Source organism: Dermacentor albipictus, chromosome 1 (genome assembly GCF_038994185.2).
Source record: "Dermacentor albipictus isolate Rhodes 1998 colony chromosome 1, USDA_Dalb.pri_finalv2, whole genome shotgun sequence".
NCBI lineage: Eukaryota > Metazoa > Arthropoda > Arachnida > Ixodida > Ixodidae > Dermacentor > Dermacentor albipictus.
The window spans coordinates 353,759,097-353,783,469 of record NC_091821.1 but is presented as its reverse complement, the minus strand read 5'-3'; the positions used below and the strand labels follow the sequence as shown (position 1 = coordinate 353,783,469).

At 45.0% G+C, this 24,373-nt stretch overlaps 2 protein-coding genes across 2 annotated transcripts in view; one reads left to right on the top strand and one right to left on the bottom strand.

The window, feature by feature from the left end:
* Window positions 1-24,373, top strand: part of LOC135918556 (luciferin 4-monooxygenase-like) — a 171,735-nt gene that overhangs the window by 23,487 nt on the left and 123,875 nt on the right. The window lies entirely within an intron of this gene.
* The window catches only part of LOC135918557 (oxytocin receptor-like), a 66,964-nt gene continuing 48,198 nt past the window's right edge, over window positions 5,608-24,373 (bottom strand). The window contains exon 2 of the mRNA XM_065452167.2: window positions 5,608-5,890. Coding sequence (XP_065308239.2) covers window positions 5,619-5,890 — 272 coding nt within the window. The 3' untranslated portion in view covers window positions 5,608-5,618. The remainder of the gene's footprint in view (window positions 5,891-24,373) is intronic.

The window sequence follows — 24,373 nt, the reverse complement described above, 5'->3', positions numbered from 1 at the left end:
TGAATGCCGCGTAGCCTCTATGGGCAAAGTCGTGTAGGTCTGCACCGTATTTGTCTGAATGTTGTCTAGACAAATACTTATTGCGTAAACTTAAACTCGATAAAATTTGCACTATGCCCTGCGTACAATTTTCTAAAGGACGTAGCAGGCTTACTTTGTCATCGCAACCTGTCTAACTCCAAGGCCTATGTCATGCAGTAAAGTCTTTTCAGGGATTGCACCTTGGGCTAGACCATGTACTTCGACCATAGACTAGTGCCGCCGGGGATTCCCAGGATACGAAGGGGCTTTCAACTTTTTTGTCAGACACTGATGTCAACGAGCCACTTTAATTTTCAATGCGGTGTATTCTTTCTTTTTTCTTATTTTTTTCTTTTCCTAATATGTACTGTTTAAGAGATGTCACCTTTAATTGGCTCCAACTACCTCTTTTTTGATAGTTATATGAAAAAGAAATCATTTAAAAGGACTAAAACTAAATGCTAACTCCAAACCACAGCAACACGAAGTCCAGTCCCATGAGTACACTAAAACCACACTAAAACTGGAAGTCAGTTAAGAAACACAGCAACACAAAGTCTAGTCACAGCACTACGCTCAGGTCAAACGCAGTCCGGTTACATAGCTACTCTAAAATCAGGGCGCATAAGAAAATATGGATTTGATTCACACGAATGTACAAGAATTTAGGCATTGAATGGGCCAAAGTCGGGTCAAATTAAACACACAGAGTGAGCGTATCAGAGATAGAGAGTCCACCCAAAGGTTTCCGCGGATATTGCTCGCCTCTAGAGATCTTTGGAGGGCCAGTATTGCTTGTCTTTTCAATGAATATGTTGGGCATGGACCTAAGATGTTCCTGAGGCTTTAGTGCTTGCGGTCCAATAGCAATAAATCAAGTGCTAAATGTTCTGTCTGTGCGTCGTATCACAGGCATATTATAGTGGGAGTATATGTTCATCCGTGTGTCCTCAAGTGTATTCCGGACTACCAGCTCTTGAATTTTCTTTTTTTTTGCAGATAGTGTTTTGTATACGCATTACCGACTCGCAGACGCGGGGGGAGGGGGGTGGAGGGGAAGGGTGATCAGCGTTTGAAAGGCTCTGGTTGTATCCAATGTGCACGTGAGTTTAAATTGAACGTGAGTCCATGTGAAATAAGTCTGAATGTTTCGCATTCTGATCAAATCATGTCACTCTGCAAACAACGGCTGAGATCTGTGTTAATATGTGTCGCAGTTCCTCGTATATAAGTTAGAGGAAGTCTACAGGTGACGTTCATCTGCGCTTGCCCACCTGCCTCGTCCGCTGCAACATTTCCAGGGATAGGGCAGTGGCCACGTATGCATTGGAACATTATTCTCCGATTCTCTTCACTGGCTTTTGTAAGTTAATTTTGTGTCTCGTAAACTAAGGTAATTTTTTGTGAATTGCTGATGTCGCCAAGAAGTGATGACAAAGCTGCCTGCGAGTCACCAAGGATGACCCATTATTTCCCTTTTTCATTGAATTTATGTATCATAACAAAGGCAATATTTCAAAAAGCTCTGCTGTAGTTGATGATCTCGTGTGACACAGTTTAAACTTCTGTATTCGGTTCCATTAAGGAATGACAAAGGCTGCGGTAGAATAATTTGTTGGAGAAGAACCATGAGCGCACGCTTGTATACAACCAGGGTATCGAAAGTATATCTGGCATAACGCTAGTTGTTGTAGTGCCAGCATAAACATGTCTCGTTTACAAATAATTCCTTCAACTAAAAGTTCAATTTTCCTCGAGACGAGTCGCCATGATGGGTTGGAGACATCTGAGATCAAAAATTTGTGTTGCCGTAGTAAATATTTGTGTACCTGAATCACGGTATAGATGTAAACCCTGTCTTTCTCAATAAATACAACTGCTAGTGGGCGCCTTTTGTGCTGCATAGAAACGCGAAGGAAATGTCGGCAGATTTCAACCACCCTCATGATAGGAAGTAGAGGATGACGGGCCTCTGTAATTAAGGAACTGGAGCTTGCTCGAGGAACGCCGCAGCATATTCTAAGGCTCTTAGCTATTAATCTTTGGAGGCGCTCTTCAGAGTAACGGGAGATCCCATACAGAACAGATGAATAATATGCTATCTTTTGCTTTATAACTGCATTATGCAGTAGTGGTACTGATGAAACCCACCTTGCCCTTGTCATGCCTGCTACGCTGCGAAGAACATATATTATTGCGTTTGTTTGTTCTTCAAGGGCTTTAATGTGAGAATTACAAGAAAGTTGTCTGTCTCGTATAACCCCCAGAAATTTGTTCTCCTTTATTATGTCCAAGGGCTGTCCTTCAAGGTACTACTGAAAGTCCTTTAGGCATCCTATGATGAAGCGTAGCACAGCCATCTTGCTGTAAGATGGTTCCATTCCTGTTTTCTTTAAGAGAGAGAGAAGAGAGAATGAAGAGGAAAGGCAGGGAGGTTAACCAGATATGAGTCTCCGGTTTGCTATCCTACACTGGGGATGGGGATAGGGGTTAGAAAGATGACAGAGAGGAAGACGCAAAAAAAAGGAACGCGCACACATGGAGACACACACACAAAGGCGTTCCAGTTAAAGTCGTTCACACAGGCCGGTAGATCGCAAGAAGCGCAAAAGCGCTTGCACGGCCTTCTTCTGTGACGGTAGGTCCTTTCGATGTTGCAGAATTCTTAATTCTTTCTTTAAGAATTTGTCCACAGTGCTTAGGCCTTCCTGCAAAGTAGATTGGACAAGGTTGGCGCATAAACCAAAAGCAGAAATACAATTATCCGCATATATAATGTAGTGTAATGCAGGTGGCAGTCTCCGCGCTAAATCCACCTTCACACAATTAAAGAGAAACGCACTTAAGACGCTGCCTTGTTGGATTCATTCACTAAGCTTAGGAAAATAACTTTTTCCTTCGCTTGTCTGAATAAATATTTATCCACCATTCAAGAGGTTGGATATGCACCATAGCACCGTTCCAGAAACTCCCACTTCTAGCAAACCGCCCAATATATTTGCATGGCTGATGGTGCAGAAGGGTCTTGTAATGTGTAAAAACACCATTATTGTGACTCTTCCCCTAGCTCGTTCATGTTCAACATAGGCAATGATACTCAATATTACATCCATTGTGCACCGCCACCTTGGAAATCCTCTCATGTGATTGGGAACTACTTCTGTTTGCTCACACCACCGTTGCAGGCTAGTCCAACCATTTTCTCCATGACCTTGAATAAACAGCTCATCAGACTCACTGGGCGAAAACACTCAAGAGAAAGGGGAGTTTCATCATGGTTTATTGTAGTTATCACAATTGCTGCTTTCTGTGTCTTGTGTGTCTTATGTGTCTATTGTATATATTGTGCGTCTGATTTCATTTATCGTTGCATTCACTTGGAGGAACGTTCCAGAGGTGCTGCCAGTCACACCTGTCTAGGCTTCAGAACCTCTATATCAGCCACGAGGCCACTTGCCTAGTGCACACGTTTTATTTTTCATTCACAATACATAGTGACACTTCAACACTGGTTAAAAACAATTTCCTGGTTCGTTTAGAACCGAAAATACAAGGAGCATTGACAAAGAGAGCGCTGAGCTATGAGCCGCCCAACACAACTATAGAACACTGTGAACGAGGCCCTCTTAGCGATCTGAGACTTCGGCGAGGCCGTAGCAAAAACAGTTTTTCATGGGTGCTTTCATTCTACTTTTTTTTTTTGAGTGGGAGAATGGTGTTAAAGAAGTTGTCAAGGTGCAACTCGCAAAATGTGGCAAGGCTTGACGAGTTGTGGGAAACTTCTATAGTTGTCTTCTGCACAATTTAATAAATTAAGACATAAGGCCTCAAGGAAATGCATTTTTTTACTAAATGTTTCTTCACTGAATGTTGTACGTGTGACGGTAAACCCGCAGTATTGCACACCTTAATAATATGCAGTTGCATCGAATCGCCTCTTATAGAGTTCAGGTTGATATACTCGGACAAGTAGAAAACGTAATCTGAGAATGGTAAGCAAAGTTAGAAGTGTTTACCATTTATTCCTATTTTACAGGCACATTGCCGTTAAAGCTCGCCTAACAACGGTCCTCTGAATGTGTGCCAACAGCGCGGCGAACACGTGCTATGTCTATACAGAAACCATATTGAAACACTATACAAGTAAGTTAGATAGTTCATAAATTCGTCAGCGACGGATGAAGAGCTAAAGCGGGTCTTCGGAGAAGCTGCAACAGCGCACAATGCTGCTGAGCACGCTTGGGGTGGTAGCATTGCTAACCAGACACACCTACTGATGCAATGATAAAACAAGAGATGTTATAAGCTGGAGCATTGCTTTTATACTCATTACTTTCACTTCCCATTTTTTTTTACCCTTAAGCGGACGCCTCTAATTAAAGTTCACTTTCTTTTAACCTTTAATAATCATACCCACACGGTATGATGATTGGTCGCCAACTCGTCCAGCATTCCTCATTACTGAACTTTTTTACATTATTTGTTAAGTTTTCAGTTTTGAACTCCTGAAAGCAGATTTTTTCTGAATTCCTGTTTCCTGGGAAAATTATTCTTATCGAATCGACTGCGACTTGTTACACGAGAAAAACCGGCAGCACAATAACCCCTTGTTCCCTTGTTTGAGAACTACTGATCGCACCAAGACTGCCCTTTTGTATCGAGCCTCCGGCCAGATTTCCGCCGAGAGACATGTGAGGGTTCTCTTGTTTTGGAACAGCCGACGATTCAAGAGGCGCGATTTCGTTTCGCACACTGATTCCAAAAATCCAGCCCCTTTGGCGCGTCTTGACGCTGGGGACGTCGTTATAAGCGCAGTGCGTTTCTTTTCACACAGAGCGTGAATAGTTGCTAAGTAGATTGAGACAGCCACAGAGAGAGGCCTGGACATCAACAACGGCAGTGGATGCTTTTTTTTCTTTTGTCGAAAGAGGATTGAGTACACATGCACGCAACATTAAACATCTGCTCGCTGCCTTCTCAATAATCACTCCTGTATTGTTGAACCCGTATTTAAGTGAGCCGTTTCGTCTCACCACAATATTTACACCGTTTAAGTTTCTCTAAAGCATTATACAGACGAAAACTGCACTAGACGAGATGAAGGACAAATAGGGAGGCACCGAAACGGTCACAAGGCGTCTCTATCTCTCTCTGCTTGTCCTTCGTGTTCTCCGGTGCCGTTCGCAAGCCATGACAAACCAACCAGCAAAGCCATATTCTTTTACCAATGTGCAGAGTATTTTACTTTTTGCAATGCTATGCGCATTTACAGCGTTGCTGACGTGAAAGAAAAAAAAACGAGCACTCGACCTTAGAGCACGGAATGTCTCAGTAAATTGTGACGGTGATCATATAAAGATCAGATTATTTCCTTTAACGGTGTCACATTTGTGGGATTCCAGGCGGCAGGTATCTTGTCTCTGGTAAAACCTTGAGATTGGTTGGCCTGGATAAAGCGGGGGGCAAATACTGGCCCAGTACCGGTCCGCAAAACTAAAGCTTCCTGCAGCCGTGAGACCACCACTGTAAAGCGATCACAACTATACCACGTGACGCACAAAGCACCCGTCCGTACACGTGCGGGCGTTGACTGCACACTACACTTTTCGTCCGACACCGCGGGCAGTGTGTGACCTCAAGAAGGTCACGTGCTTCGAGGAAGTGCTCTTGCTGGTCGAAGCGGGACGCGAGCAGGGCGCAGTGACCAGGCTCGAGGCGGCGCTCGAGTCGGTGCCTTTGTGCGACGAGCACTGGCGACACACGCGCGATCGCAGCGCTTGTAACAGGTTCCGGTTGAAGAAGAGGTAGATCCACGGGTTGACGCAGCTGTTGAGGCTGTTGAGCAGCATCAGAATGGTCACCGTGGCATCTGCAGCAGCGAGGAGGACAAGAAAAGGAGGGACCCATACTTTTTACAAAGGGGATATGTACGCATTACGCTCAAGCACAGTGCGAAAAAATTGTCAAGACAGCATGAACCAACGTAAAAGAAACAAGGAAGAATTCATCTCGTCAAACGTGGAGGCCAAATGATTGAAGGTGCATGTATACGCTTGAGCACAGTGCCAGACAGTCTGACGCCAGCATGCAACACCATAAACAACAAAATTCATTTAGCCAAATGTTCAAGGCAAAAAGAATGTTAAAAGGCGTTTGTCGTTGATATTAAGAAAGGATTGGACTTCGTACAACATGATATTTTACTAATTTATGTCATGAGGTATGATATTAGGTGTCACGCTCTCCTATTTGTTCGGCCGTATCTGTCCTACGCACACGACCATACAAAGTCAACAAAGAATGAAGGCTTCAAAGTCACAGACAAAATTAACGGTTGCCTAATTTAAATGTAGAACTAAATATCTATGAAAATCTGATTCGCAATAAGCTTAATATTTTTCATAAAGGAAAAAAAAAACATGATGCTGGAAAACAAGGCAAGTTGCCCCCAGTAGAAGCCGAACCCATGACCTCCTCAACGAACGAACTAACAAATGAACGAACGAGTTATCACCAACCGAGCAAAGGTATACCGTTGCCCGCCACGGGTAACTGACGCTCCCCGAGCGCAGGTTGTCACACTTTATGAGAGCAACTCACCAATGCATCGAGTAGCAAATGCGTGACGCAAGATGTATACGACACTGCGGCTAATGCGCATCGGCCACTCCGCAGCGCCTGCAATAGTCAGCGCTGGTGGAGGTGACATGAGAAGCTCAAGAAGCACGCGGTGTTTGCGCATCATATCTCCAAGAGAATTAGTGCCACTTATCGGTACGGAAAGATTTGCGCTGACAGCATGCAAAGCAAGTGATGCGACTGCAATGCGAGTAGCGGCTACTCGCTGCCGAGCTCGGTGTCTGTCCAGCTAATGCGATGGCCCGTGACGCACGAATGACTACGACTTCCAGGGAGAGCCGAACACCCAAGGAGAGTCGGTGCTGTCATTTCGCCTCTGAAATGACAGCACAAGACAACTGGACACAGGAACCTATTCATACTGATTCCTACTGTAGTCTTCATTTTGCCATTCATGCTCTCTCTCTCTCTCTCTCTATCTCTAGACTCATCTAATTATGAATGTTTAGCCGTCTTGAGCGTGGTGGCAGGAAATCCCCGTCGCACAGAGCAATGCACAAGCCTTGGGCTTCGGCAGCGAGTTATAGCGCCCGGTTGACGCAGCAGGCTGTGGTCTTCCTCGCGGAAAGCCTTCGCGACAAGCTTGATGAGACAAGTGAAATATGGGAAGTTGGCGGCAGAAGCTTATATTTAGCGGTGATGTGTTGAAATTTGGTATTTTTCTCGCAGTATGATAAGCATCGCGGAGCTAGTGTTGCGGTGCATGCTCCGCCGAAGCATGTGGGCGACTCGCTTGTGCAGGTTGCCTAGGCATCATTAATCACCGCAACGTCCTGAGCGAGATATTTTTCGTAACACCCTGCAAAGGGAGATTTTCCTAATTGCTGGCGTCAGGTTACGTGAACTTTTTTTCTCGTTTTATTTGGTTGGCGACCGTTACTGTCGAGCCGCTCAGCTACGCTCCCGTCAGAGGCTTTGAGTCATGGAGGCTCGCGTGAGTGGCTTGAAAGGATAATTAATGTGCACGAACTGGATTATCTCTCCGTCAGTTGGGCGAAAAGGGAATAGGATGCGCTTTAACCGGAATAAGAGAGAGAGGACACGGAAATTAAATGTCTTGTAAGCAAAAACCGGGGCGTATTTCCCTTGCGTTGCGGCACGATTATATATATATATATATATATATATATATATATATATATATATATATATATATATATATATATTCCGAGTAGAACCCTCAACCTTTGGAATTACGAGTGAAGTGTGCTAAGCCAATGAAAGGGAATGACTAAGCGAATTAAGAGGATGAGTGAGCGAATTAAGGGGGATGTGTACGTAATGCGTCCGTCTTGAATGCACCGGCACTTGGGCTTTCGCCTTCAAGTCGTCTTAGGGATAACATAAGAGACCCTGCAACTTCTTTATTTATTCTCTTATTCAAGAATCGAGCATATATTACATATAAAAGTTTAGTACTGCTTGTAAAAACGTTGCTGACCAGTCTACGAAGTGGACACGGTAGAAGTAGCCGTTCCAGTAGGATGCGGCCCGGGAAGAGAACGAGGCCAGAAAAGTAGGGGCGTAAGTGCATGTATGTAAAACTTGAAGCGATGACGGGTGCGCTGTGGCGCGGGTGTCATGGCGTAAAATGTAAGGAAAGCTAATGCACTGAGTTGGCCGAAAAAAAAAATATTGGAAGAAACCAGAGGCCAACTGTGTGGCTGCCATTGCAGTGAAATGACAAATGGCCTCAGGTTTTTGAAGGTGTTGTCGAAGGAGGCGAAATAAAGAACATAAGAGCCTGATTCCGAAATCCTTCGCAGTCACTTTGCATTCCAGATGGATGAGGCACAATATGGTTCACAAATGTTGAGTTGATGAGAGATTTATAGCCGAAGTGAGCAGCTCATCGTGGTAGCCCAGTCGCTATCGCGTTGCGCTGCTGAGCACTTAAGTCACTGGTTTCAATCCCTTTCGCGGTGACCGCATTTTGACGTAGGCAGAGTGCGCGAACGCTCGTGTATTGTGCATTGAGTGCGCGTTAAAGAACCCCATGTGGTCAAAATTAACCAAATGTCCTCGCCTACAGCTGCCTCATAATCAGGACCAAATTCCTTACATTTTTCGTTCCTAAGTGATCTTTGCGATTAGCCGGGCACCTCAATAATGATGTGTTAATCATCGCCACTGGCTGGGGGGGGGGGGGGGTGCTGTTCTTAATAGGAGTCTAGCGTAACAACATTCTTTTTTTGTAAATGAGGGTTACGATTGAGGGTTACGTAAATGAGGGTTACGGTTTTTGGTACGTAAAACCCTAAAATTTCATTTAAATTTTAATAGCCTATGTGACAGGCAGGCATGGAATGATGCCATTTCATAAATAACAGTGTTCCGGGGCCGCCATTATTTAGACAGAGATTATAATTTCGATGCGCACGTATACCAGCAGGTTTATCCACCGGTGAGCTGATTTTCGCATTCGTCTCAAACAATGAGCAAGGGCGTTTATCGGTGAGATTATAATATCTTGAAGGAAGCATTGCTCATAAACGTTGAAACACGGGTCTTTCAGTGTACGCATCTTTTGGGTGTATGTCTCGTATTCAGTGAGGTCCTATTCTCGTTGTTCCCGTCCCACAAGAATGTGTATGGCCGCTACATTTATACAAGAACGGATTACCAACGAGGCTGTTTAGGCTGCGTACGTGGGCTGCATACATTATGATATCATACATTTTTTTTTCATACGGCACCACATTAAGCCGACACAAGCACCGCCGCAGTCACCGCACCTCCCATGCATCTGCTGCAACCGCTGCTGCAGCCTTGCCTGCACTTCCGACGCGCGTGACGTTATAACCACAGAAGCGCAGGTCACGTGCACAGGCGCCATCACCACTCTTTCCTGATCTCATTATGGATTTAAAACAAATAAAGCGCGTGAAGGCCAACTTGCTACACTAAGTGCACATACATACATACATACATACATACGTACGTACGTACGTACGTACATACATACATACATACATACATACATACATACATACATACATACATACATACATACATACATACATACATACATACATACATACATACATACATACATACATACATACATACATACATACATACATACATACATACATACATACATACATACATACATACATACATACATACATACTACACTATACAAACGCTATGTACGTACGTACATAGCGCTTACATAGCGTACGTACATAGAAACACTATGTAGTTACGTACATAGTGTTTCTCTCACGACGCGGAAATTATGTGATTCTATGTGGACCCAAGACATTAACGTTATTTCTCGAAGTTGGCGGAGTGCGTGAAGCCTACTTCGCCTCCGCCGGTAGTCGACCCGGTACTGCACTATCTCTGCGATCGGCCTACGCATTCCTGTTCACGCACCGTGATAGGGATGCAAGCTGGCCAGGGTAACTCCCCCTCCCCTCCCCCCCCTCCCCCTGGGGAACGCATAAGGGAGATCCATAAGGGAGCTAGAGGTAAGCAGGTTCGCAATGTCTAGCCAATTTTTCGGTGACATCTTCGACGGTATGTTTTTTGGTCACGTGTATGTGGTCTGTTTCGTGTAAGCGTTAACGGCATTTTCTTTCAGAGATGTGAAACATTGGAAGGAAATTGAGCTCGTCGGTTACAGTGGGGAAACAGGATCTCGCTGCTATAATTGAGACATATTAACTCTTGTACATTAATAATTTGGTTTTGCTAACGAAATGCCGGCGCTCATGACATTCTGCCGTTGCAGCTGGTTCAACATCATAAACACTACAACGTTGGTAGCGGTCCTTCTCATCGCGGCGCGCCAGAAAAAATAAGATGCTTTTTCTTTCGATTCCGTCCGGCGTTCAGATGTGATGCGAGCAACATTTGTTAAAGGCGTTTCCTAGATTCGTTACGTTTTTACGTTCTATAACGTCAAACCAAAACCAACAGAACTGTTCATAGACGATCACAAACAACACAAATATTCTAGGCATGATGTTAATTGGCGGTTTGTTTTTTCCACAATATAGCGGCTGTATCTCACGTTCAAAATCAAAATTTGCGGTTTAACTTACCGAAAATGTACAGTGAAGTTCTAATTCAAGCGCACTAATCGACCTACTACCCGAAGAACATTCTTGTAGCTTTGCTGCTCTCCTCGAATTTGAATTTTTCACGCACCGATGTCCTCGTTCGTTTCTTCGTTTTAGACGGGGTAAGTTGTTGCTGAAGCTGCACTAAATTGCTTCTCCGGCCTGCATCCGTGCGCTGCCATTATCACCGCCAATGGGATCGGTTGGATGCACCGCTTTCGGGGTCATCCAAGCGCGACACCAAAAACTAGTTTGACAATGGCAAGCAGAAAGCTAAAATAACGCGGGCGATTCAATGTCATATCAAACTGAAACACCGTCGATTTAGCTCCGCACGCTAGATTACACATAAGCGGTTTTGGATAAGGTTTCCCCAAAATTTGCGCATGATTGCACGTAATTTCAGGGTGCATGATTGCGAAATTTTACTACAGCAGTGGTTGCGCTGGTTGATAGTGTGCTCGAGGCAATAATAACCGTGCACCAGTGTGAAAATAAAAGCAAAAAAGAGATTAGTGAAGCGGGAGGCATGAAGTGGGACAAAGGATAGGTCACTTGAGGAAGTAAAATCCGTGGTTCACTGATGTAGATCGGTTCCGCACTGCGCCCAATGTTTTATGAAATGTGTTTGCTATCCCTGCCACTACTAAGCATGTTGAGGAAAGCAGCGGATTTCTCACGCCTTTTCATTTCCTCACGACATACTAGAGTGATTAAATAAAAGCGAGCAGTCCTGCATCACACAGAAACATTAAAAGCAGCACGCGCACCCTGGGATCGGCTGCCTCACTTTTATCTTACTTTTTTTTGTCAATCAATGGAGCTTTATGGTTATGAACAACAACAACAAAATGTATACGGAGATTATTTGGACCGGTAGCCTAAAGGGGCTAGTGGCTGGTCCAATACAATGTACAACAAATAAGCACAGGTCAGCTAAGTGGGGAAACACACACAAAAAAACATATATACATGATATATATACGCGTATACATATACACTAATAATGCACGCGCATATCTTTAACATAAAATGAACATAAACTCAGACCGTTTCTCCTAACGAACACACAAGCTCGTAGGACTTGGATAGACAGAAAAAATTACACGCAGGCTAGGCCGAAAGTGCGTGCGGTTTTTATCTCAAGGGGTATCATGTTTCAAATCTTAGTTTCAACAATTTCCTTTAGTCTTTCGCCATAGACGTTAGGACATTTGGGCAGGTTAAAGTTTTATTTTGAAGCGTGTCACGTATTGCGTGGATTTATTTATTTATTTATTTATTTATTTATCGATCATTCGCGTATAAAATTCCAAATAGTCGCTCACATTATGAGACACGCTGAAGTGGAAGACTATGGCTTAACGTTGACCACCTGAGCTTTTTTAACGTGGGCCTGAATATAGGCGCTATCGGATCTGCCCCCGTCGGATATGTGGTTATCAAGGCTGGTAATAGAACTTTGGCTTTCAGTTGTTCGAACAGTGGTCCACAAGAACTGCTCTCATCAGACGTTCTGTTGCTTATCTTCTATATTCCTCGAGTGGAAAGAACCTTGAATTCTTGATAATCGGGTATATGGAAAGTAATTTTTCAATCAACGCATTACTAGCGGCGGTGGAAGTCAGTATGCGGGCCAGAATCAATGATGAAATAAATGAATCACTGTAGTTTTCTAATTAACTTCCCATAGTTTTTTATGATTTCTTTTAATTCTAAACAACGACTATCAAAGCTTCACTCTCACAAATAAAAAGAAAGCTTCGTTTCTTTCCGTTTGAATCACAAGGGCTTAATGCTTGAAGGTGACCACAGAAATCCTGTTTAAAACCAATTTTTGTGGCATGGAGATCTGGGTGAGACGTTACATGATGCCAGATGGCCCGATCCAGATGAACAAAGCCCACAGCAAAAGCTTTCTCACTGTGAAGCATTCTGTGCGATGTCTGTGATGTCAAGCACCGACTTGTCCAACTTTTTATCCTAATTTTTGCACACTATTTTGCGTGCTTGAGATGTGGCTCTGATGCCCCATCTTCTTTGTCTTATATGGAGCTGTGCGGCTCCCGAAGCATCAGCTATACATTCTTTGGATTATTTTGTCGTTTGGTGATTTCTTCAGTGAGGCTCCACCCATAACGAGGATCTACCCGTCTCCGTGTCTCATCAAAATAAAGTTTTGTCTCTCTCACTCGCTGTCAGGATCTTCTTGCACTAAGCTTAGTAAGCGGCTTACTCGACTTTTTTTTCCTCAGATAAGTTATGAATACACAGCGTCAGAAAGCAGGTCACTTTTGAGGAGAGTAAAAGGAGGGGTTGGATGAAAAATGTTTGCTTCCGAAAGTAGGTTTGAAAAGCATCAATCTTGTTTTATAAGGCTCCTCACTTAACTTACGAAAAGAAGATGCCGGCGGCATCAACTTTGTGCAAAACTTCATTTGTCTTGTTTAAAAAAAGGTAAACGTAAACTCTAGCATCGCGTTCTCTGTACGCTTCCGCTTCCTACACTCGACAGTAGGGATCTTTTCGCCGCCGGCTCCCTCAGTGTGCTTGTCACGTTAAATTTTTATAGCTCTTAGGCGCCCGTCACTTCGGTGAGCGTCGGCGATGGCGTAACCGAGCGAACGAGCACAGCAAAAGATGAAAGAGCGAACGCGGAGGGCCACGGAAGATGAAAGAGGCGAGGATGGAAGCGGAGAAAAGGGTGCAGCGGAACCACGAAACGGAAAGCGGAGGAGGGTATGGCGGAAGCGTGATAAGAAAAGCGTAGTGCGGCGACGATGGCTACGAGATGGCGCCAGAGTAGCGCGCGCATCTGGGAGGTCTGTCGGTGGCGGCTGCTGCATGCGAATCGCGTCCACGCGTCACCCACGCACTGGCGCTCGCGATCTCCATATTAGCGAGGCGGTCTTGGCGCACTTCGCTCCAATCTCTCTCTCCGCTTCACGCACGAGAGAGATTGTCCACGCCAGCCAATATATCGCGAAATGAAAAGACGTACAGAGTTGGACTCAAATTTCGCTTTAGTGAGTATCGTAATCGTCGGTGTACTTTTTTATGGCAAGATATTCAGGATATACGTTGGTGTCTTTGAGCGGAACCGGCTACTCCGTTGCACATACAACGGATACACACTAAAAATGAAATAGCAAAACCGGAACTGAACAGAGGAATGTAACAAGAACGATAAATACAAAGTTGAAGTCAAGTGACATAAATGCATTAACAACAGCTCACAAACAGAAATCTCATAGAACACATTGGAATGTAAAGTGAGATGTCATAAATGAAGCAAAAACAATTCACAATAGAGGTCACATGAAGCACACAACAACGTAAAGTCAGCTCACATGAACGCACTAAATACACAAAACGTCAAGTCAAACAGCGAGACATATTTTAAGCCCGAAGTATTTTGTTAACAACGTACCAAGCCCCAAATGGTCAACTAGTGTTTAAGACACTCGTTTTGTCAAGTATTCTTTTCTTTCCGGTGACGACTTGCAGCAGTTATTTGTGCTTGTGGTGCTGCTCGTTACTGATTTTATTTTTTACACTTGCGCGACCTTTTCTTTCGTTATATCGAGGTTTAACTGTAGGACCCAATTATTTACGAAGTCCAATATTTACGACTACTCCATTTTGTTTTACGAATCATTCAGTGTCTTAATGTTGAAAACTTCCTTTCATGGCTTGTTAGAATGATCGCGGTTCACTTGCGTAGCGCAAGGCCTAGTGGGCACTTGTGTTACAATGCACTTAAGCCTGGAGTCAAGTATAACACCAAGAAATTTGTGATCTTCGTCTACAGAAATTTGTTGTGCGCCCAGTTCTACGCAAGGATCTGGGATTCTCTTTCTTGTGAAGAGAATACAAGACGCGTGGTGCTTTTGATAAGTAAGTGGGTCAACCATTCTGAAGGCCATGAATTTGTAGGAGTGTGGCGATACAAGAGGTTGTGCGCGATGAAAAATTTGAAGCGCAGTAATTAATTGATTGATCAATTTGATGATACCGGAAACGTGAGCGCCTTTCGTTGCCGGCTTTTTCACATATGATTGTCTAATAAATATACGGAAATGATGCGAAGAGACGAGTGAATGAGAACACACGTACGCACGCACATACAAACACGCACACACACACACACATGTACGCAATGACGAGCACTTAGCGCCCGCGCGTTTTAATCGATTATCAATGTTTGGCGCGATATGACATTATGTACGAGGTGCACGTAAGTGTTCAGCCAAAGAAAGCTTTAGCGATTTGAGAAGGCAAAGACATGTACAAAATAATAATTAATCAATAACTTAAAAACACTTGCACAGTAAATATAGAACTGATGAGCAAAAACAAGATATGCCTACTAAAAATGCGCATACGTAAATAAATAAACTAGATTATTGTTGCTTACTTAAACGGCAGTCGCTTGTTGGCACCAGTTTAGCACCCGTTTGATTGGCACGCGTGGTTCTACGTGCCAAACCCACTATTTGACTATTCCGCACGCCTTAGCGGGTGACTCCAGATTAATTTAAACCACCAGGAAATTCTTAACGTACCCCCAATGCACGTGACAGGGGCGTTTTTTGCATTTCGCCGACATCGAAATGCGGCCACCGCGGCCGGGATTTGATCCCGCGACCTCCTGCTTAGCAGCGCATCACCGCAGCCACTAAAATACCGCGGCGGGCGAAAAAAATCACCGGCCCTTCCAGTCAGTAAAGATGGGCAAACAGCGAAGCTGTGTTAGTTACACCGAGTGTTACACCATGCAATTCAAACTTCGCGAGCAGTCTATATTGTAAACCTTTCGTTTCAGCCTTCTTTCACCTCATTTTCGCTTTTGCATTAGGCAGTTCCTTCCTCAGGAATACGCACTACTCGTTGTCTTCCCATAGTTGTAGCTGGGATGGAATGTGCGGAACCACTATTCCGAAGCTCCGTATATTCCGATGTTAAGGCAACTTCGTTATGCAAAATGATTAGTGACTGCTTCAGGATGGATTCTTTGCGTTGTAAGGCTGGCGAAAAAAAAACACTCATAGAAAGCAAAAAAAAACTGATTTCGGAGTGAACGCTAAACAAGTGCATAGCCTGAAAAAGTAAATGTCTTCGAAGTAAGTCCCATTTCTCGTTGAGATAAAAACGCGCTCGCTCGTGGCCGCGTGGAAATTTCGAAATGCAAATGTCTCCCAACAGACATCGGCCGCTGTTCTCATCAGCGTTCGCTTGCAACTCCGCACACGAACCGAGACAGCGCACGCTTCGTCGACAAAACCGCGCTCGCTCAGTCAGCGCCTCCAGCATTCTCGACAAACATGCGCTTCCCCAGGGAGGCAACTGACTCGGAATGAAACTTCCTTTGTCTTCGCGTTCCTTTTTTTCCCTTTCACTCTTTTCTTCCTTTAACTTCCACCAAATTCGATGAAAACGGCCGCGCAGAAACATATTGTATCAATGTTGCCGCTCGCTGCCGCATCACGCCTGCATCATGCTGTTCACGCACTGATGCAATAAAAAACACCGCCAGCTGCTGCATTCCATTCGGCAGCTTACGAGAACAGACGAGTTGCTCGCGGGGTCCCGTCGACTACAAAACTATGCTCTCCGAGTAGGCAGACGCGAGTTCTTGCATGGCATGTATGGAAGAAGCACCACTACGTTTCCTTTTTGTTCTTTTTTTACTGGCGGTTGTCCTTCACGCATCTCAAGCAAACGGAACACATATTATAGCCGGAAACGAGTGTAAGAACGACGCGAGCCTTTATGGCAACACCGCCAACACGTAGACGCAACGATCGAGGCGCAACATAACGACTCTGATACAACGCTGAAAAGTGGGTTCACGAGCCTGTGGTCTAGAGTGAAGCGCTGGCGTGACGACATTCGGACGCGTCCTGCATGCTTAAGTCCCTTGCGGCGGGCGGCTTTGACAGATGCCCCGAAATTTAGCACGAGAGTGGCTCTTTGACTTGCTGAGCAGGCCTGTTATTTTTCTATCTTCAACGCAACACCGCGACATCTCTCGGGAACCGACACCTTTCTTTTTCTCCGTAGTAAATATGTTTATGTTTTAGGAGGAATTGCGCCTAAGGAAGAACAAACACAGGAAAAATATACAAGGTAAACGACAAGAGCGCGAACTATCAACTGGGTTTATTTGTGTCGAATCTGCATATATAGGCGGTGTTAGGCGCAACTGCTCCTAAAACATAGCCATTCACCAACTCGCCCAACAAAAACTTCTTCTAAAGTAAATATATTTGTTCGTTTGCTTCCGAGCGTGGCTCATGCAGACTATAGGGTGATTGGACAAAGATCGGGCGATTTAGGAAAAATATTATACGACTCTAAAAAGAAGCACTATATTGAATAGCTAAAGAGAATGCAGTGGGATAAAATTTAATAATCGAGCAAGGAAATCGTCCTGATTTAATTATATACCACACAACAGCTGCACCAACATCCCTATGAAAATGTCCCAGAGAAGAGGCTCCCAAAGATAGAACGTCAGGAATTGTTATATTCACTCCAGTAATACGAAGTATTTCCTTCTAAAATGAGTTTTCTTAATGCGGGAAAACGACGGCATGACCTGAAGAATTGTTCTATCGTCTCGTCTTCACCACAGTAAGAGCAAGATAATAGTTTAATGCAGACGTTCGACACCAGAATTTGGCAAACGAGACTTCAACTTTTCTATTAGTGCGCCCATCGTCATCGTCTTAATTCTCGATGCGACGCAATACTCAGTCGCCGTGGTCGCCGCTACGCCCGTTCTTTCTCTTTTTTCGGTGCATCGGCAATTAACTTCAGTGATGATAATGCTACGAGACATCTGAAAGAGTGCACCGGCCTACAGGTACGCTAAGCCGTACCGAGAGATTAGTACAACTTTACTGGATGGTTCATTGCTTAGCTCCCCTGAGCATGACGCGCACACTGGCAAGGACAGTGCCTCTAAAGGAAAAAAAGTCACTTCTGCGCCGCGTATACCACATATTAAACCAATTAACGCCGCTTTTTCTTCGGCACCATCCATTAAACTGTCGTAATCTTGAAAAATACCGCTCCCCGCCCAGGTTGATTATCTAAAGCGGTGGAAATGGGAACACGAAGCGCACGCTTTCAAAATTACTGCACTCGTTTTACGAAATAACTAGGTTCTTTATATTGTACGTCTTAGCTGTAATTGCATTACTTCAGAAACAGCCACGTGGTCAAAATACCGACATCGGCAGCGTGGTCATGCACGCAGCGAAGTTACCGCCTGCTCTACCATTCAGTCACTTTCTTTCTTTCTTTTCTTTGCTTTCCTTCCTTGTATGCCTCCCTCTTTCTTTCTTTTTCCCCATCATTTTTCTCCACGATTGTTTTTTCGCGCAGTGCTTCGCTCTCGCAACGCATAAACCACACCACAGGATTTCAGTTTTCTTAGCCGCGCCATGACCGCATAGAGCAGCTTAATTGACTACAGCTTGCCTCGGAACGTTTGTAATATAGTCAACTTTGTCACTATGGTAGCACACACACACACACACACACACACACACACACACACACACACACACACATATATATATATATATATATATATATATATATATATATATATATATATATATATATATATATATATATATATATATATGTGTGTGTGTGTGTGTGTGTGTGTGTGTGTATAAGAGGAAGCATTAAAAAGAACTAAGGAAATGCAAGTAATATTATTGTAATATTATTCGGCAAGCTTCGGCCCACTCGCTTAGTACCAGTAGAATATTTCAATAATATCGGTGAACCACCATAATTCCTTCGTTCAAAACATCTCACAGGTGCTTGAAACGGGACATTACGTGAGGAGCGGGCGCATAAGAAAACGGCGGGTCAGGTTAGTGGCATAACTTGAAAGATAGTCATCTTCAATGGCAGCCTTGAAACGAGAAATGCCAGTGATGAAGGGGATGTTCAAAAGATGTGTATTTCATGGCTGGCCTGTGGGTACAAAAAATAACGTTTATATGTAGTTGAACGGGCGCGTGGTGTATACTTAAGTGGGAGGAATAATGCTCTGGAATGATTATTTGTTTACCTGGGGCCAATGGTAATCTGAATGCACCTGCCAATTATACTCCAATTTGTATTCTTTTGGTCTGTGTTCATCTGCAGCTAGCAACACTGCTTCCCTTTTCAAACGCTATTATGACCGTTGTGTCTATACTTGCGGAGCACGAACATGGCCTAAATGAAACTCATCAATAAGCGAGCAAGTGAGAGAGAGAGAGAGTGAGACAGTGCTGCCTATTAAAAGGCAAAGTGTTTAGACTGGGCATATTCATCTATGCGATAATTTGCAGATGCTCGGATGAAGGGGAAAATGGACCCTGCATGGATATAGATCGTTTTAATGAGGGCGCCACCGTTTGAGCTCACAGCGCCGTCTACGTTCCGGTGCCATGCTGGTAATTTGGGATGGCGCTGGAGGGTGCACGGCGAACGTAGCGCTGACGACGAGCGGCAAGTTTTCGCGCTTTCTCTGGAGCTGTCAACAAGTTGTTTGGATTGGGAAACCTCTTAGCCTGTCGTCATTTAGCTTTTAGCTTCGATATAGCCGCAGTATCAAACGGCGACGGGCCTAGAGGCGTTCCCGCAGCTTTGCCCACGATCGAAATAGGAGGATAGTCAAGTCCGAACATTGCCAATGCGTGAGGTATAGATATAACATGTTATTATTGTATGACTATAGCCTTGAAATTTGTTAAGGTATTACTCAGGCGGACAACAATCGTAGGTCTTTCCATGTGTCATGCGGTGTGCCACACCAGCGCATATTCATGCAATCCAGGTAACTGCGAAGCACTGAGGAAACACGGTTTGCTAGCTTTCATGCTCCTAAAATTTTCGCGGCACAATTTCCTAAACCCTGTTTATCTGGCACCCGGGCATCAAGCTTTACCGACTAAAGAACTGTAAAACAGCTCGATCTAAAGGGGTGTTAACATGAATAAAAGGAGCTGATGATATCGACCGCGAGTATGTCACATTTAACCAGACGCACGCGACGCGTTGACAGTTGTGCGCCTCTTAATTAAGCCCACACCACACCAAACGCAGCGCGATCTCGGTGAACAGCTGCTCGGTGTTATCGCGCGGGTTGCCTCGCGTCGGCGCGCCAGGCTACGAAGCTACGGCGCGGTACATTCAACTCTCGTGAAGCAGATTTATATCATGCAAGAAATTGCTTGATTTTTTCTTTTTTGGGCCGATCTAACAGCTCTAAAAGTATAACGATTACGTTCATATATGTCGAAGGATTTTGACTCATTGTCAATAACGAAGTACGATGTGGCGTCTTCCAAGGCGCCTATGAGCGAGCCCAGTGAAAGCGGGCTCTTGCGCGCATGGAAGCGCATCTTTGTGGATGCGAACGGTTCAAACCAGCATTCCTCGCTAGGCGCGGCAGGCGCAAGACGCATAGACGCGAGCTCTCTTTGCAGCATTTATTTTCTGCAGTAGTACAGCGCGCGATGAGCGGCGTCGACAGCTTGCCGGTCAGATTCGGAAGAACGGGAGAGCCCACGTGAACTATAGCGCCGGCCGCCACATGGTAGGCACGGCTTTGGTTACAGAATGGAAAAGAACACAGCTTCATTTTTTTTAGTCGGGACTTACTGCTTTCATAATACGTCCTCGCTCAACTTCCGCTAGAACGCTGGTTGTCAAGCATGGTAATCTTCGAACACGTTTGAACAGAACAGGTTTAATGTGCGTGCATGGAGAAATAGTTCATCCATTCGCAATAGTTCACCGACTCGAATACGCACCTTTCTTTCATATCCCAGTTTCATCATGTGCGCCGAGTTCCGAGATCGTCGCCGAGCGCTCACTGGGAACAGAACCTTCTGAACATACACGCGATGGGATCAAGTCCTTTCTGTTTATGCTGACAATACAAAGCGGACGCTTCTCAGCTATCGTGGCGACGGTGACCATGAAGTCGCCGCGGCTGAAGATGCACTTCAGGCTTGCTTCCGAAAGTTATTTCTGCAACTGAATACCGCAGAGTGGTAGTCCGCCGACCGTGAGTCATCTGACATGATTGCATACTTGCAACGATTGAGCTTGTCGATGGGACCAAATCGAAACATGCCAAGGGTCTCAAGGCAGTAGTATGCCCGCGATAAAGTCATAAAGGTGTTTAACATCGCGTATCGATGCATGCGTCCATGGCCTAATGGTTTGAGTATGTGGCTTCTGTGCTACAGGTGCTGTGTTCGAATCCTGAGGTCGGACAATTTTAATAATGTATATTTAACTATTTATTGCAGTCCATTGTTGAAAATGACGACTTTACGAAAGCCGCTTGAAGCCAGAATGACGAAGTTTAGGCAAATCCATGTATTCCCCATGCTGGTTCAACCACTCCCATTGCAGCTCCAATAGTCACTAGCGCCATAGTTCCCTCTAGTAATTTTTGTGTGAAATTTTGTGCTCTCTAGCGTAGATAGAGTTTCCTGCAACATACGAGAAGGAACTCTGGCACTGCAATCGTTGAGCCGTCATGGGAATGAGGGAAGCGCGTGGATTTGTCTTATCTTCGTGCTTGTGGGCTCAGACGTTCTTGTGGCTTTGTTTATTATGCCTTATGTGCCTTTACTACCGTAAATTGAGCAGTCTATACTTTTCGAAGTGCACAAGACGCCGCGAATACGCCCAATCACTACTATACTTCGTTCCATACATAGCAGTCAATGATGTGGTGGCTATAGAGAGACCTCTTGCAGTGGCGTCATTCGTACTTCGTTATAGTTGGATGTTTTTCGAGCGCAATAGCGCGCAAATGTTTCTTTATATAGGCTCATTACTGAATGAAACAAGTTTTAACACTTAGTAACAGACGCACTGTGGTATACGACTGCTAATGCGTTCTTTTAAATCATTTTTGTTGCGATAGCAATTGTATGGACACTGCAGGCGCATTTCTGCCGTCAGTGTCGCCGTGAGGCTTCGTATGAGTGAAAGCGTGTGAGTGATAGCCAGCGAACGCGATTCAATCTGGCGCGCGCGGAACGCGGCCCGGACGCGTGCCCTCTCCCGTATGGGGGCGAGCTCCACCACTGGAAACGCTGGCGCTACCATCGTCGTGACGTGGCATGAGGGATCACGTGGATACAGCGACTGCGCCGGCTGCTTCGAAAGTGCCGAAGCGTGCTGGAAACGAAAGTTTTAAAGTGCCAGCAGCGCTGCGGTTCTAAGTGGTGAGGCTTTACCGCCTTGGGTGTCTGCTCGACAACATTTGAAAGTACTATAATAGCTAGTCGCTGCCTTTGGAGGCGCACAGCATGGTAGGCTACTGCTCGGTGCCACAGTGTCCGACGTACGCAACGGAGCCAGGTGTCAGCCTTATTCACACGTAGCCGCAAGACAAGGAGCTCCGTGTAGCTTGGCTCGCGAAACTTAAATCGAATGACATACCGGCCACTACATGATCAGCGTATCACCCTGCTACAAACCGCCAGGCAGAACGCCATGTGACAGAACTGAAGAGAGCTCTTCTGATAGATATAAAGAAGTCCATACAGTGTCGACTTGCGAAGCTCCTGTATAGGCAACACACGACGGTTCACACAGTTGCAGGAAAGACACCTACGAGAGCGATGCTTGGACGAGAACATTTGTGCCCCCTTGACATACTCAAGCTGGATCAGAACATAGATCCATGAGCGCCAGCATAGACTGAAGCAGTCACGTCGTTTCTCAGTAGGAGAAAAAAGTGCTTATCCGTCAGTTAAAAAAAAAAAAACTGACCAACCCTTCCTCTACCGGAAAATGGAAGTAAGCGAAGCTTGTCCTGCGTGCACCTGACCTTCGTCGCGGTCATGTAACCCACAGGCAACGGTGCCGGGTGGCTTGGGCTCCCGTTACCTCAGCTCAAAATCTTCATCTCGTTGCTGTCGGATTGCCTGGGCTTGGGCGGCTATAACAGCTGTATCGGCGCGCCGAAGGCGAGCGCTTTCACGGGCGAGTTCTCGCTGCCGCTCATCGAACCTTGCTCGTTCCTCGGGGGAACGCACAACCCGTAGCTGTCCAATCCGTTTTACGAGACGGAACCAGGGGTCGGACATACCGTATACATCCCATTGGCCGTTTTTGAGCAGACGCTCTTTCGACGCTAGCGCCAAGGTACCCTTCAGTTACGGCCCTAATCAAGGGGCGACGCATTAGGCAAAATGGCGGCGCACATGATTGTTTACGTTGCCATGGCAACAGCAGCCGCGCGGCGCCTCCTCTCCCAAACGTTTTTCTTTCCTTTTTGTTTTTATTATGCCGACCCGCTCCACTCTCTTTCCCCCATGTCGCGCGCGCCGCTCACTTTTTTTTTTGTTTTTACCCGTAAGCGGCGCGTTTTTTCTTTTTTATAGCGCGCTTGTTACCGCGCGCCAGCTCGCAAGCAATGCGCGCGCTACGCGGCGCATTGGCATTGCTTGCGAGCTGGCGCGTGGTGCGCCGTGGGCTATGCATTGGCACGCACGCAGTCTTGCCCATACTTATATTATACCAGCATGTGGCGGGACATAAAAAAAATTCTACTTCCAACACAACAGATGTTTAGCCTCGCTTTATTGACTTCGTTTCCGAAAAGAGGTTTTTCTTACAACGTGGTGTGATACACGCTCCAAAAATGAGCAAAAGTGAGAGGTGCATGACATATACAAGAGTACTAAAGACAAAAGTTCACAGATGGTGAAATAACAAAAGAAAGCGTGCAGTGAAAGCGCTAGAAAACGCGAAGGCCATTCCATGTACACACATATAAAAACAACATTTTTATATAACGTCCTCAAGACCTAAATGTAGACGAGCTCCTGATATGTGCACTAAGATATTGCACAAAATTGGACGACGTGTATGACGTAGTCATGACAACTATAAAAAGGGAAAACTCACTAGTAATGGCAAAAACAAGGACACGCAAAACACCTGAAAGATAGAATAAAATGCTAACATTGTTTGATTGAGAGCCATACCAAAAGAAAGCTCACTTATAGATCTGCACGAAAATATATGAAATGCTTGACATGTTCATTACTACTGAACAAATTGAAAAAAACATGGCAGAAAAAAATAACATCGTACTAAAAACTGAAACAAACATTATCACATTATTTCGCACTTGGTCACAACTTGAGTAAAGGTGGCAAGGGAACAGGAGATAGTCGGCTTTTGCAGCAGCACATAGAAAAGATTCGCAGAAAGGCGTATTCCTCAATCAAAGACCAGGTAAAACAAGCCAACACGACCCTTCTTTCTACCCGAATGCAATGCTTAGCAGTAAAATTACGTCACTTAAGGCACTAAGTCGTACCTACTGGGCTGTCCCTAGTATATTAAACATGAACTGCAAAAATCTGCATGTAGGACACTTGCAATGCTCATGCTTTCCAGAGGAAAAAAAAGCGTATCATGCCTACACATGAAGGTTGTTCGCGCGGTTTTCCCATCGGGGGTTACTGAGATAGTACACAAACACTAACAGTAATTTTTCAGCTGTTAGTTGGTTTGTAGAACGTGATGCACAGAAAAAGCACTGAGGGCGGTATGGAAAGCTGGGCAAGTTACTGAAGTTGCAGAATGAGACT